The 15,474-nt window shown below is 47.2% G+C and overlaps 1 protein-coding gene and 1 long non-coding RNA gene across 2 annotated transcripts; one reads left to right on the forward strand and one right to left on the reverse strand.

Annotated features, from left to right (window-relative positions):
• The first annotated feature begins 12,153 nt into the window (after positions 1-12,153).
• Positions 12,154-12,622, forward strand: LOC138665429 (uncharacterized). The gene is made up of 2 exons (XR_011318461.1): positions 12,154-12,240; positions 12,432-12,622. It is a non-coding gene; the product is annotated as an uncharacterized lncRNA (long non-coding RNA).
• A 102-nt stretch (positions 12,623-12,724) lies between these two features.
• On the reverse strand, positions 12,725-15,244 carry LOC138665427 (uncharacterized). Its single transcript, XM_069752909.1, has 2 exons — positions 13,815-15,244; positions 12,725-13,334 (listed from the first exon to the last, which is right to left on the reverse strand). Exons 1-2 carry the CDS (start codon positions 14,232-14,234, stop codon positions 12,807-12,809), a joined length of 948 nt encoding a protein of 315 aa, XP_069609010.1. The 5' UTR covers positions 14,235-15,244; the 3' UTR covers positions 12,725-12,806.
• Between the last annotated feature and the right edge of the window lie 230 nt (positions 15,245-15,474).

Below are 15,474 nucleotides of genomic sequence, written 5' to 3' on the forward strand. Positions count from 1 at the left end.
CCATCAGTCACTCTTAGGCCGGGGACACACACAACGTATAAAAAAACGGTCCGTTTTTGACGGACGAGAATCGCACAAATGTTACCAAAACAGTGATCCGTGTGCAGTGCGAGGATGCGATTTTCTCGCATCTAATGATCCGTGCGACATCCGTATGGTGAGATTTTCTCAAACACTTGCAAAATGAGCAAATAATGGCTGAGCCTTTCCTGTCACCTGCCCAATGCCTGAGAATTTCTCGCAAGTCACACTGATGGTCCGTGTGCTGTGCTATTTTTTCTCGCCCCCATAGACTTTCATTGGCGATTCTCGGCCGAGAAACGCTGACAATCGCAGCATGCTGCGATTTCACTCGGATCCTGAATACGGCCGAGAAAATATCGGATGATGGGAGCTGCCCCATAGATTAACATTGGGACGAGCGCTATGCGATTTTTTATCGCATTGCACTCGTCCGTATTACGGTCTAGTGTGACCCCGGCCTTAGCCATACAATGCATCTCTCCCCTCCCTCCATAATGCCTGGCTATTCACTGCAGAGCTGGAGCTCCCAGACAGCTCCTAATGCTGCTCCATGCACACCACATGTCTTCACTCTTCTTGGGTCCAGATGCTGCTGAGCCCACTGTGTTCTGCTCCTCTGATGCAGTAACTGCTGGTGACAGCAGGTCACAGGACAGTCACACACAAAATGGCTCTGCCCTGTGATGCTGCTCTTCATTCTTACTGTTGGGGCAGTAACTGCTGACATCACCATTTCCCTCCCCTTTTGGGTGGTCTAATATCCCTGGGGCAGAGCTGCTAAATCTTACTATAGCTGCTTGAGGTCTAAAACGGAAAATGCTCCCCCTAGTGGTAAATATATAATATTTTTCATATAGAAATGTTTGCAAACAGTGCAAACATTGCATTAATACATTTTAATTACTATTTTAAGCTTAATTTCACAAAAAAACAAAATACGAGAAAACTGGTGGCACCTTCCCTTTAAAAGACTTTGTAATAATATGTGTGTGTTTTTTAACCATTTCAGACAATTGGATTAATAATGGATAGGTGTCATAATTGACGCCTCTCCATTATTAATCTGGCTTAATGTCACCTTACAATAGCAAGGTGACATTAACCCTTTATTACCCCATATCCCACTGCTACATGGGAATGGGAAGAGAGTGGCCAGATGTGCCTTTTCTGGGGTGGCTGGGGGCAGATGTTCTTAGCCGGGGGGGGGGGTTTGGGCCAATAACCATGGACCCTCTCCAGGCTATTAATATCTGCCCTCAGTCACTGGCTTTACTACTCTGGCGGAGAAAATTGCGCGGGAGCCCACGCCAATTTTTTCCGCGATTTAACCCTTTAATAGCTAGAGCGCCCAAATTTTGCACATACACACTACTAGCATTAGTAGTGTTGGGATATGAGATGGTTTACTGTATGCAGACCATGTCTCATATCATGTCGGGTTTAGGAAGGAGATCGCAAAAGCCGGCAATTGAATTACCGGCTTTAAAGCTATCTCGCGCTGGATGAAATATTTATATATATATATATATATATATATATATATATATATGTGTGTCTCACTGACATATATATATACAGGTCCTTCTCAAAAAATTAGCATATAGTGTTAAATTTCATTATTTACCATAATGTAATGATTACAATTAAACTTTCATATATTATAGATTCATTATCCACCAACTGAAATTTGTCAGGTCTTTTATTGTTTTAATACTGATGATTTTGGCATACAACTCCTGATAACCCAAAAAACCTGTCTCAATAAATTAGCATATCAAGAAAAGGTTCTCTAAACGACCTATTACCCTAATCTTCTGAATCAACTAATTAACTCTAAACACATGCAAAAGATATCTGAGGCTTTTATAAACTCCCTGCCTGGTTCATTACTCAAAACCCCCATCATGGGTAAGACTAGCGACCTAACAGATGTCAAGAAGGCCATCACTGACACCCTCAAGCAAGAGGGTAAGACCCAGAAAGAAATTTCTTAACAAATAGGCTGTTCCCAGAGTGCTGTATCAAGGCACCTCAATGGTAAGTCTGTTGGAAGGAAACAATGTGGCAGAAAACGCTGTACAACGAGAAGAGGAGACCGGACCCTGAGGAAGATTGTGGAGAAGGACCGATTCCAGACCTTGGGGAACCTGAGGAAGCAGTGGACTGAGTCTGGTGTGGAAACATCCAGAGCCACCGTGCACAGGCGTGTGCAGGAAATGGGCTACAGGTGCCGCATTCCCCAGGTAAAGCCACTTTTGAACCATAAACAGCGGCAGAGGCGCCTGACCTGGGCTACAGAGAAGCAGCACTGGACTGTTGCTAAGTGGTCCCAAGTACTTTTTTCTGATGAAAGCAAATTTTGCATGTCATTCGGAAATCAAGGTGCCAGAGTCTGGAGGAAGACTGGGGAGAAGGAAATGCCAAAATGCCTGAAGTCCAGTGTCAAGTACCCACAGTCAGTGATGGTGTGGGGTGCCATGTCAGCTGCTGGTGTTGGTCCACTGTGTTTCATCAAGGGCAGGGTCAATGCAGCTAGCTATCAGGAGATTTTGGAGCACTTCATGCTTCCATCGGCTGAAATGCTTTATGGAGATGAAGATTTCATTTTTCAGCACGACCTGGCACCTGCTCACAGTGCCAAAACCACTGGTAAATGGTTTACTGACCATGGTATTACTGTGCTCAATTGGCCTGCCAACTCTCCTGACCTGAACCCCATAGAGAATCTGTGGGATATTGTGAAGAGAAAGTTGAGAGACGCAAGACCCAACACTCTGGATGAGCTTAAGGCCGCTATTGAAGCATCCTGGGCCTCCATAACATCTCAGCAGTGTCACAGGCTGATTGCCTCCATGCCACGCCGCATTGAAGCAGTCATTTCTGCCAAAGGATTCCCGACCAAGTATTGAGTGCATAAATGAACATTATTATTTGTTGGTTTTTTTGTTTGTTATTAAAAAACACTTTTATTTGATTGGATGGGTGAAATATGCTAATTTATTGAGACAGGTTTTTTGGGTTATCAGGAGTTGTATGCCAAAATCATCAGTATTAAAACAATAAAAGACCTGACAAATTTCAGTTGGTGGATATTGAATCTATAATATATGAAAGTTTAATTGTAATCATTACATTATGGTAAATAATGAAATTTAACACTATATGCTAATTTTTTGAGAAGGACCTGTACATACAATATATATATATATATAGACAGTATATATGATATTACGATTTTTTGAGAACATGGATCCATTGTATGTCCGTATGTCGGTTTTGCAAGCCTGCGAGAAAATCTCGCAGTACGGATGCCATACGGATTACATAGGGAGGATGCCATGCGCAAAATACGCTGACACACCCTGCTTACGGAGGAGATACGGACCACTATTTTGGGGACTTTTCTGCGTATTACGGCCGTAAATTACAGACCGTATTTTTATACGCTGAGTGTGAAGCCGGCCTAAGGCTGCCGTCACACTAGCAGTATTTGGTCAGTATTTTACATCAGTATTTGTAGCCAAAACCAGGAGTGGAACAAATAGAGGAAAAGTATAATAGAAACATAAGCACCACTTCTGCATTTATCACCCACTCCTGGTTTTGGCTTAAAAATACTGATGTAAAATACTGACCAAATACTGATAGTGTGACGGCAGCCTAAAACATCTCCCTGCTGGGCCAGGCAGGGCCGGCGTCAGCACCCGGCACAGCGGGCAAATGCCGGGGCCCTGGGGAGAGGGGGGGCCCACGGAGAGCAGAGCAGGAGATAACATGCTCTCTCCCCCCACAATGTCACTGCTGGCTGCGTTCTCTTAACCCCTATGTGCCAGCTCTGACACAAGCATCTTCTCACTCAGTCAGTGCAGCCAGGCAGGCACACATAGGGGTTAAGAGAAGGCAGCCAGTGTGACTGTTTGTGGGCGGAGACAGCACATTCTCTGCTCTCCCCCCTGGCTGGCTGCAGACAGTGCTGAACTTATCAGGCAGATTCCGAGGAGCTCCGTCCTAAGGTACCGTCACACAGTGCAATTTTGATCGCTACGACGGCACGATTTGTGACGTTCGAGCGATATAGGTACGATATCGCAGCGTGTGACACGCTCCTGCGATCAGGGACCCCGCTGTGAATCGTACGTCGTAGCACATCGTTTGAAACTTTCTTTCGTCGTCTAGTGTCCCGCTGTGGCGGCATGATCGCATGGTGTGACAAAGGTGTGCACGATATTGTATACGATGTAAAGGGCGGAGGAGCTGGCTACGTAGGAGCGCTGAATTCTCCACCTCCCGTGTGCTGATTGGGCGGTACAATACTGTGCGCTCATTCGACAAAGGACTATTGTTCCCAGCGGATAAAACCGGAGCTCTCGAGCGCGCTATTCATTTCTCTCTAGCACGTGCTGTAAACAGAACTAAATTCGCTGGATTCCCTGGACTTTTAACTACTAGACTTTTACCGCTAAAGGTATGTATAACGCTACAGCGTAGCATATGTTGCGCTTCAACGGGGATAAACGTTGGAGTGTGGTTGATTGTTCCTTTGAGTAGGCCTGAGAACCTCAGGTACACAGCTGTAGCGTGGCCCAATTAATTAATCCTTTTACAGATCGAGATGGTTGACTGCCCCATTTAATACCAGTAGTAACATATATAGTTATTAGATCAATGGTCAGAAAATTGTTTTGTAAGCACGTGTATTTATTGTACGTTTGTTTTCTTTTTAGGAACTATGCTCACTTCCGATGAGAGTTCTGTTGTTGCTGCTGCCCTGGTGTTTGAGGCAGCACGTCTCCAAGAGGAGAGACGTCCTAAACGAAAACGTCGCATGTGGACCCGGAGCTGGCTGCAGAAAAGATCCACATTGTCACACATGGGTCTCATAAGAGAGTTACGTGACAATAACCCTCAAGATTTCCGAAACTACCTTCGGATGTCCGAGGAATCCTTCAAAATAATACTGTCTGCTGTTACGCCACTCATACAAAGGTGTGATACGCCGATGCGTGCAGCCGTGCCCGTGGAGGAAAGGTTGGCGGTGACACTGCGCTTCCTGGCAACAGGAAGGTCTCTTCAGGATTTGCAGTTTTCCGTAGCTGTTTCCAGACCTTTCCTGAGCGTTGTGATTCCGGAGACATGCGAGGCCATTGTGCAGAGCTTAAGGCATTATATGGAGGTACTACTATATTTTTTTGGCTGCTGTGTTATGTCGATATATTATACTAGCTATTGAACCAGTTCTACGCCCTGATGGCGAGCATTTCTATAGGTATATGTTCTACATCCTATCATGTGCTGCTCCCATCCTGCGCCCCCATTCAGACATGTGCTGCTGTGATCCTGCGCCTCCATTCTGACATGTGCTGCTACCATTTTGCGGCTCCATTCTGATATGTGCTGCTCCAACCCTGCGCCACCCTTTTTTATTTGCTGCTCCCAACGTAATTTTATTGATTCTATTATTTAGATATATTGTTTAGCACCCCCTCTGAGTCACCGAAGCCATCTGTAAAAAAATGGCTGCCTGCATACTCTGTGTTGTTGACTTTGTTATACTAATCCATACTGCGCCTCAATCACTGTAGGATGTCCACATGAGAGTGTATGTGCATAATATATTTGACCTAATTTGTACATGTTTCCTTCTCATCTTGCAGTTTCCCAAGACGGCGGATGACTGGAAGAGGATTGGTTCCGATTTTGATGAGCTGTGGCAGTTTCCAAACTGCGGTGGTGCATTAGATGGAAAGCATGTGCGCATCACGCAACCAGCCAACTCTGGATCATTTTTTTTCAACTACAAAGGATATTTCAGTGTGATCCTCATGGCCCTTGTCAATGCAAACTATGAGTTTGTCGATGTGGATGTTGGCATGAATGGTCGAGTCTCCGACGGTGGTGTTTTTGAACACACTTCATTTGGGGAAAGCTTGAGGAACAATGAACTGCTGTTGCCACTAAATGAAGACACAAAAGCAAACCTAAATTTTGTCTTCATCGCTGATGAAGCTTTCCCTCTTCATCCACATTTGCTGAAGCCATTTGCACAGAGAACACTCACACCGGAGCGCAGAATCTTTAATTACCGGTTGTCGAGGGCCCGTCGTGTGGTTGAAAATGCCTTTGGGATAATGGCAAATCGGTTTAGAGTGTTCCACACAGCTATCAACTTGAAGCTGCCGTCTATAGACATTGTGGTTTTGGCATGCTGTGTGCTCCATAATTTCCTGAGACGTCATGATACGAACTCCTATTCTCCTCCTTCGTTTATTGATGCAGTGGACGCAAGAACCGGAGATATTGTGCCCGGGGAATGGCGTACACAACCTGAAAATTTTACAGCTCTTCAAGCTCTTGGATCTGGCAGACAGGCAGACGATGCAAGGGACTGTCGCGAAAAATACTGTCAGTACTTTAATGGTTCTGGAGCTGTACCGTGGCAGGATCGCGCCGTATAACATAAAAATTTGTTTTTTTGCTTTGCTGTCATATAAACCTCTCTAAATAACTTTAAATGTGATGCCTATACAATGGTGCTGTTAACCCTTATAGCTTGGTAAACATTAAAGAAAGAATGCGAAGATTTTTGTTTTTTTTTGTAACACTTTCTTGGTTTTAAATTATTTTACAACAAAATATAACATAACCCCCCCACCAAAAAAAATATTATCTCCTGCCCAAGAGGTGTCGCAGCGTCACGCCCTGCTGCTCCACTTGACTCTGGAGGAGCGCTGCTGTCTGCTGCAGGAGCGCTGCTGTCCGCTCCAGTCGCAATTGTCTCGCCAGGAGCTCTCTTACGGTGGCCGTTTCTGTGGATAGAAGAGGTTGGAGAACCAACGTTGATTCCTCTGAAAATACATCTCGACCTCTGGGGCAGGACCTAATTTTCTGTGTTGTAAATTTCTATTTGGTCTGGCACCACAGGGCGATGTAAATTTTATTAAATTTTACAGTTTTGGTTGTCTATGGTGACATCCAGCAGAAAACCACTCGCATTATCTTGATACTTACGGAGAAGGGACGCCGGTTCCTCATTGCCAGAACCAGAGCTGCTAATGTCCCATCCCAGCGATCTGGCCACTGCTGCAGCACCTAAAAGCAAATAATAACAGATCTGGTTAACTATGGAACACGCCGTTGGGAAGCGCTCGCAGTTTTGGTCACTTACGTATGTTAGCTTCTGGGGAGAATGCCGCGGACCCGGGGGAGGAAGAGGAGTGTCGAAAGGGAGGTGTTGAGGGTGGTGTAGGGGTGCGAGGCCGTCTGCTCTCTGGTGGTGGCGTGGTAGGCCGCTGTGTCATTACTGCGTCTGTAATGTATTCAAATATTTCCGCTACCCTCTTATGTCCCGTATGCAGTTGAAAAACTGTAATCTATGATTGTTAACTTACGTGACGTCACGGACTGTGGGCTCCCGCTGGTGGTGGATGCTGTGGTGCTGCTGGCAATGGCAGGTACCTGTTGCCGCCGCTGTCTCTCTACACAGAAAGTTTACAAACGCAATCTTTAAAAACACATGTAGAGTGCTGCAGATCAAAGCTAACAATATACTGAAACATAAAATTTATATCACACTTCACAGGGGTGCGAGGGTGCATGGTCGCAACAGATGGTGGAGGTGTGGTAGGCCGCTGGGTCATTACTGCGTCTGTAATGTCTTCAAATATTTCAGCTACCCTGTTATGTCCCGTGTGATGTTAAAAAAAATGCAATAAATGATTGTGAACTTACGTGATGTCCCGGACTGTGGGCTCCCACTGGTGCCTGAAGATGGGGTACTGGTGGCAATGGTGGGTCTGACTTGCCGCCGCTGTCTCTCTACACCTAAAGTAAAGAATCACAATGTTTACACACAAATGTTGAGTGCTGCAGATCAAAGCTTACAATATACTCAAACATAAAATAGAGATCACACTTTACAGGGGTGCGATACTCTGACATGTCTGTGGGCTCTGGGGTTCAATGGTCTTCCTGTCTTTGGAAAACGTATTATTTCATCTGTAGGCCAACCTCCTCCGTTAATATTTATGGGAAATTGAGAAAGTAAAAATTATGGACATCTTAATAATTTCAAGATGGAGGTTGAGATTAGGGAACCCGACAAGTTTTCTCACGGACAACGCATATTCTGCTTGGAGAATAACTAAATTGTACAAAAACGGGGCATGTGTTTTAATGCATTTGAGGTCACGTTGGCAACCATGAGCGCAAGACTCCCTCCCAAACCCCCCCCCCCCCTGACAGCATGCATCTCCCAATCCCCCCATACTAGTACTTGCCTCGCCTTGCCTCCGCACGCAACTCCGCAAACATTTGTGGCGTTTTATAGCGGAGGTCAGCCCATTTTTTACGCAGCTGAAGCTGACTGCGGCAGACACCAAACCTCCTCTCCATCATTCTTGTTATTTGTCCAAGCACTTCTCGCTTGTGGATGTGTGGGTGGGCAGGGCGGCTCTCCAGACCCTCGTAATCCATGGCATCCATCTGGGAAATAAAAAAAAGGAGTTCTGGCTGCCCCAGAGGAGCAGAACGCATTCTCGCCGCCATTTTAGATGGAATGACCCTGAAGAGCAACGCCCAGAGGAGGAGCTGCGCTCCGCCGTCCTGCCGCGCCATTGGCATCGCAATAGCGTTGCCGTTTATGAACAGCGTCACATTTGTGACGACTGAGCGTTAAGAAAGGAACGCACATAGTAAATGCCGTTCGAAGTATCGTTATATAACGCCGGAGCGGCCCGTAATGTACGCTCGTGGTCTATGACGGCGTGATGACGTTACAGCGTTCCTGCGTGCCTGCCCTAGCTTGTTTTTGTCCCCTGACATCGTGATAATGGCTGCCAGTCGCCGTGGTCCACCTATGGGCATCCCAGAGCTCAAGTTCCTTATTGGAACAATGGATAGGATGCAGTATGAAACCACAGGGATGGTGCTGCACCGCAACCAGCACAAGGAGGAAGTTGTCCGTGTGGTGTCTGAGGGCCTCAGGAAGCGGTTTGGGATAACTCGGACCAAGGCCCAGATTGTTAAAAAATGGGGCGATCTCAAGTCGAAAAGGCCAGAGCGCCTGCAGGAGCTTCGCCAGGAGATTAGCAGAGGTTAGTACTCAGGTACCCAAAAGTATGTTGGACAGCTATGGGACAGTTTGAACGTTGCAGAGCCACTATGTGCCACAGCTATGGGACAGTTTCAACGTTGCAGAGCCACTATGTGCCACAGCTATGGGACAGTTTCTACGTTGCAGAGCCACTATGTGCCACAGCTATGGGACAGTTTCTACGTTGCAGAGCCACTATGTGCCACTGCTATGGGACAGTTTGAATGTTGCAGAGCCACTATGTGCCACAGCTATGGGACAGTTTGAACGTTGCAGAGCCACTATGTGCCACAGCTATGGGACAGTTTCAACGTTGCAGTGCCACAGCTATGGGACAGTTTGAACGTTGCAGAGCCACTATGTGCCACTGCTATGGGACAGTTTGAATGTTGCAGAGCCACTATGTGCCACAGCTATGGGACAGTTTGAACGTTGCAGAGCCACTATGTGCCACAGCTATGGGACAGTTTCAACGTTGCAGAGCCACTATGTGCCATAGCTATGGGACAGTTTGAACGTTGCAGAGCCACTATGTGCCACAGCTATGGGACAGTTTCTACGTTGCAGAGCCACTATGTGCCACTGCTATGGGACAGTTTGAATGTTGCAGAGCCACTATGTGCCACAGCTATGGGACAGTTTGAACGTTGCAGAGCCACTATGTGCCACAGCTATGGGACAGTTTCAACGTTGCAGTGCCACAGCTATGGGACAGTTTGAACGTTGCAGAGCCACTATGTGCCACTGCTATGGGACAGTTTGAATGTTGCAGAGCCACTATGTGCCACAGCTATGGGACAGTTTGAACGTTGCAGAGCCACTATGTGCCACAGCTATGGGACAGTTTCAACGTTGCAGTGCCACAGCTATGGGACAGTTTGAACGTTGCAGAGCCACTATGTGCCACAGCTATGGGACAGTTTGAACGTTGCAGAGCCACTATGTGCCACAGCTATGGGACAGTTTCTACGTTGCAGAGCCACTATGTGCCACTGCTATGGGACAGTTTGAACGTTGCAGAGCCACTATGTGCCACAGCTATGGGACAGTTTCAACGTTGCAGTGCCACAGCTATGGGACAGTATGAACGGTGAAAAGTACTATGTGGCACAGCGAACTGCTGACCTAACTTTTTTTTTTCCTTCACAGAGGCAAAGAGACAGCGCCGCCGCCACGAGGCATCCCGCCCAGCCTCTTCTGGCTCTGTGCCCTCAGGGTCAAATGTCCCGGTGCCCTCCGGGTCAACTCCTCCAGATCCTAGTAGGTTCCCACAATAATGTGATTTGGATTTTGTTTCAGGTCCCCTTCCCCCCCCCGGCAGCCAGTGTTGCCATATATGCTAACAGACCTTTTTTAAAAATTTTTTTTTTTTTTTTCTTCACAGAGGCAAAGACACAGCACCGCCGCCGCCACGAGGCATCCCGCCCAGCCTCTTCTGGCTCTGTGCCCTCAGGGTCCAATGTCCCGGAGCCCTCCGGGTCAACTCCTCCAGATCCTAGTAGGTTCCCACAATAATGTGATTTGGATTTTGTTTCAGGTCCCCTTCCCCCCCCGGCAGCCAGTGTTGCCATATATGCTAACAGACCTTTTTTAAAAATTTTTTTTTTTTTTTTCTTCACAGAGGCAAAGACACAGCACCGCCGCCGCCACGAGGCATCCCGCCCAGCCTCTTCTGGCTCTGTGCCCTCAGGGTCCAATGTCCCGGAGCCCTCCGGGTCAACTCCTCCAGATCCTAGTAGGTTCCCACAATAATGTGATTTGGATTTTGTTTCAGGTCCCCTTCCCCCCCCGGCAGCCAGTGTTGCCATATATGCTAACAGACCTTTTTTAAAAATTTATTTATTTTTTTTTCTTCACAGAGGCAAAGACACAGCACCGCCGCCGCCACGAGGCATCCCGCCCAGCCTCTTCTGGCTCTGTGCCCTCAGGGTCCAATGTCCCGGAGCCCTCCGGGTCAACTCCTCCAGATCCTAGTAGGTTCCCACAATAATGTGATTTGGATTTTGTTTCAGGTCCCCTTCCCCCCCCGGCAGCCAGTGTTGCCATATATGCTAACAGACCTTTTTTAAAAAATTTTTTTTTTTTTTTTTTTCTTCACAGAGGCAAAGACACAGCACCGCCGCCGCCACGAGGCATCCCGCCCAGCCTCTTCTGGCTCTGTGCCCTCAGGGTCCAATGTCCCGGAGCCCTCCGGGTCAACTCCTCCAGATCCTAGTAGGTTCCCACAATAATGTGATTTGGATTTTGTTTCAGGTCCCCTTCCCCCCCCCGGCAGCCAGTGTTGCCATATATGCTAACAGACCTTTTTTAAAAAAATTTTATTTTTATTTTTTTCTTCACAGAGGCAAAGACACAGCACCGCCGCCGCCACGAGGCATCCCGCCCAGCCTCTTCTGGCTCTGTGCCCTCAGGGTCCAATGTCCCGGAGCCCTCCGGGTCAACTCCTCCAGATCCTAGTAGGTTCCCACAATAATGTGATTTGGATTTTGTTTCAGGTCCCCTTCCCCCCCCCGGCAGCCAGTGTTGCCATATATGCTAACAGACCTTTTTTAAAAATTTATTTTTATTTTTTTTTCTTCACAGAGGCAAAGACACAGCACCGCCGCCGCCACGAGGCATCCCGCCCAGCCTCTTCTGGCTCTGTGCCCTCAGGGTCCAATGTCCCGGAGCCCTCCGGGTCAACTCCTCCAGATCCTAGTAGGTTCCCACAATAATGTGATTTGGATTTTGTTTCAGGTCCCCTTCCCCCCCCCGGCAGCCAGTGTTGCCATATATGCTAACAGACCTTTTTTAAAAAAATTTTATTTTTTTTTTTCTTCACAGAGTCAAAGACACAGCACCACCGCCGCCACGAGGCATCCCGCCCAGCCTCTCCTGGATCTGTGCCCTCCGGGTCAACTCCTCCAGATCCTAGTAGGTTCCCACAATTATGTGATTTGGATTAAGTTGCAGGTCCCCTCTTAACACCCCCCCCCTCCCCCGGCAGCCACTGTTGCCATATATGCTGACAGACCTTGTTTTTTTTTTTTCCTTCACAGAGGCAAAGAGACAGCGCCGCCGCCGACAGCACGAGGCATTCAACAGCGACTCAGATCCCGAAGTGCCCTCCGTGCCTCAACATCCTAGTAGGTTCCCACAATTAAGTTATTTTGATTTTGTTGCAGGCCCACTCTTTCACCCCCAACCCAAACCCCCACCCCCCCCCCCCTTCCCCCCCAAGTCAGTTTTGCTTACTTTTTTTTTTTTTTTCATTCACAGAAGCAAAGACACATCGGGAGACTACTGTGTTATTAATGTTATGTTTTTTGACCCACAGCTGTCGTCACTGTCAACAAGGAGGATATTGAAGCCGGCATAGACAAGTTACTCCACACTATGGCACATATTCAGGAGCAGCACAATGTGGCAATGGAGGAGCTGCAGAAGCTGCGGGACATGTGCCAGCAGTTGTAGGCGGGCCAATAATCCATTTTTTGTTGTTCCAATTAAAAGATTTTGTTAAACTTTCATTCGATTTTTTTTTTTAGTTAACTGTACATGAATTTGTTACGTTAATTTGTTCCCTCATACAGTGCTGTGATTGAGACACACCAATCAAAAAGTAGTGATAGAATTTATAATAATAGCTTTTATTTGAAACATTATTTTAACAAGACAATAAAAAAAAAGGAATGTAAAAGTAGTTAGGAAATCACAAATTATGATACGACGATTGTTCCGGCTGAAAATTTTGGTGCCTGATGGGCGAAGCCATATGTAAAGGTATTGGCGTGTAGGAGTTATTAGGGGGTGGCTGGCCGAAGTGGGAAACGTGAGGATTGTGTCGCATCGATGTCTGACCCTGTGACCAACCATTGAAATTTGATGGCTCTGTCCGCTGTATTGGCCGGGAAGAGACCAAACAAGTGTTCTTGTCCAAATCGCCATCAGTACCCTTGTTTACTGCTTCCAGAATCAGACGCTCTGCTAGTATTCTTTGGTTGTCGTCCATTTTGGCCAGTTTGTCAACCACATAGTGTCCAAACCCCTCTAACGCAGGGCTAACATTTCTTGTCAACACCTTCTTTGCCAGGCTCAATAGTTCATTTGAGGCGTCTGAGGTGGCTTTCCGTTTTCTTGGACCTTGCCTCGATTGAGTCCTGGCAGGTGCAGCCTCCACTAGATCTGTTGTTGTGCAGTCCTGTGAACAGTCTAGTGTACTCTCCTGCGCACTGTCATCCTGGGGGGGGGGGGGGGGGGGGGGAAACAAGTTATGAACCCGGCAACAAAAAGTAGTACCACCATAACCGCATCCAAACTATATATTCGTAGTAGGTAACAAAAAGATTATAATATATTTGATGCTTAGTAATATTCTTTAACCCTCCCTTTTATTGAATACTTTGAACTACACTGTTCTGACTGCTATGGGAACCTGACCAATATTTTATAGTCTAAATAGTCTCAACAAGAGTACATCGGCAGCTTGAAGCGATACTATTTTCTATATTGCTTAGATGGTATGGTTTACATATATCTCCATTTCATACATATTAAGTTCCCCATATAATATTTGACTGCGACAGGGTTACTTATGTGTACATGTTTTTGTAACAACTTCAAACTGATGTGATAATCAGAAGTATAAAACCTAAAATGCAGAGAAAAATTATGTAATTATAGGACACATTGGTGAACTTTCGTCCAAAGAGCTACTTACTTGTTGCCCTTGTGACTCCTGCTCGGCGTGGTTCTCCGAAACTATTGGTTCCACAGGTGCCAACAATCGAAGACACGTTGAAGTCCGTGGCACCTCTTGGTCCCTCAGAAAATTAAGATGCTCAAAATACCACAGTTTTGGCACATAAACTTCTTCAGTGGAAGCTCCGGACCTTGTAGTCTGAAGAACCTTGTTCAGCTCCTTCCTCCAGACCGTGCGGAGCGCCTGGATTTTCTTTTTAATAACTGCTTCGTTAGCTGCCTCATCTGGTGCCTGACGATTGTAAAGCTCAATGAGCTGTAAGTAACCCTCCCTCCTCTTTTCCCTGTTACAATACTCAGGAGATTTTATTTTCCAGAGGCAGGGAAAAGACTGATAAATCTCGATGAAATCCCTGATGAACTCCACACGATTTGACATCTAAAAAGTAATTATAAAAAAAAATTACATGGTTGACAAAGAGTCCTATTAACAATACTTTTGCCAGTGTGCCAAACGCTTAACAACAGCAGCCACACAAAGCGCTCATGCCTACCATCGCTTCTTCCATCTGCCACGCCATAGGCCACCATAACCCAAAACAGTGTACCGCCCGCTTCCCTACAGCAGCCACACAAAGCGCTCATGGTGACCATACATTGTACCATCTGCCACGCTCTAGCTCAACAGACACAACCGGTCATAAGCAGTCACAACAGCGTACCATCCGCATCGCTTCTTCCATCTGCCGCGCCATAGGCCACCATAACCCAAAACAGTGTACCGCCCGCTTCCCTACAGCAGCCACACAAAGCGCTCATGGTGACCATACATTGTACCATCTGCCACGCTGTAGCGCAACAGACACAACCGGTCATAAGCAGTCACAACAGCGTACCATCCGCATCGTTTCAGCGGCGGAACGAAGCGGTCATGCCGAACAAACTGAGTTCCATCTACCACGCTGTAGCCCACCAGTCACGACCAGTCACAACAGCGTACCATCCGCATCGCTTCTTCCATCTGCCGCGCCATAGGCCACCATAACCCAAAACAGTGTACCGCCCGCTTCCCTACAGCAGCCACACAAAGCGCTCATGGTGACCATACATTGTACCATCTGCCACGCTGTAGCGCAACAGACACAACCGGTCATAAGCAGTCACAACAGCGTACCATCCGCATTGTTTCAGCGGCGGAACGAAGCGGTCATGCCGAACAAACTGAGTTCCATCTACCACGCTGTAGCCCACCAGTCACGACCAGTCACGACCAGTCACAACAGCGTACCATCCGCATCGCTTCTTCCATCTGCCGCGCCATAGGCCACCATAACCCAAAACAGTGTACCGCCCGCTTCCCTACAGCAGCCACACAAAGCGCTCATGGTGACCATACATTGTGCCATCTGCCACGCTCTAGCTCAACACACACAACCGGTCATAAGCAGTCACACCAGCGTACCATCCGCATTGCTTCAGCGGTGGAACGAAGCGGTCATGCCGAACAAACTGAGTTCCATCTACCACGCTGTAGCCCACCAGTCACAACCAAGCACAACAGCGTACCATCTGCCACATTGTAGCCCTCCAGTCACAACAGTGTACCATCCACTTCGCTTCAGCGGTGGAACGAAGCACTCATGCCGTCCATACAGCGTTCCATCCACCACGCCCAAGCG

Source organism: Ranitomeya imitator, chromosome 2 (assembly GCF_032444005.1).
Source record: "Ranitomeya imitator isolate aRanImi1 chromosome 2, aRanImi1.pri, whole genome shotgun sequence".
Lineage (NCBI taxonomy): Eukaryota > Metazoa > Chordata > Amphibia > Anura > Dendrobatidae > Ranitomeya > Ranitomeya imitator.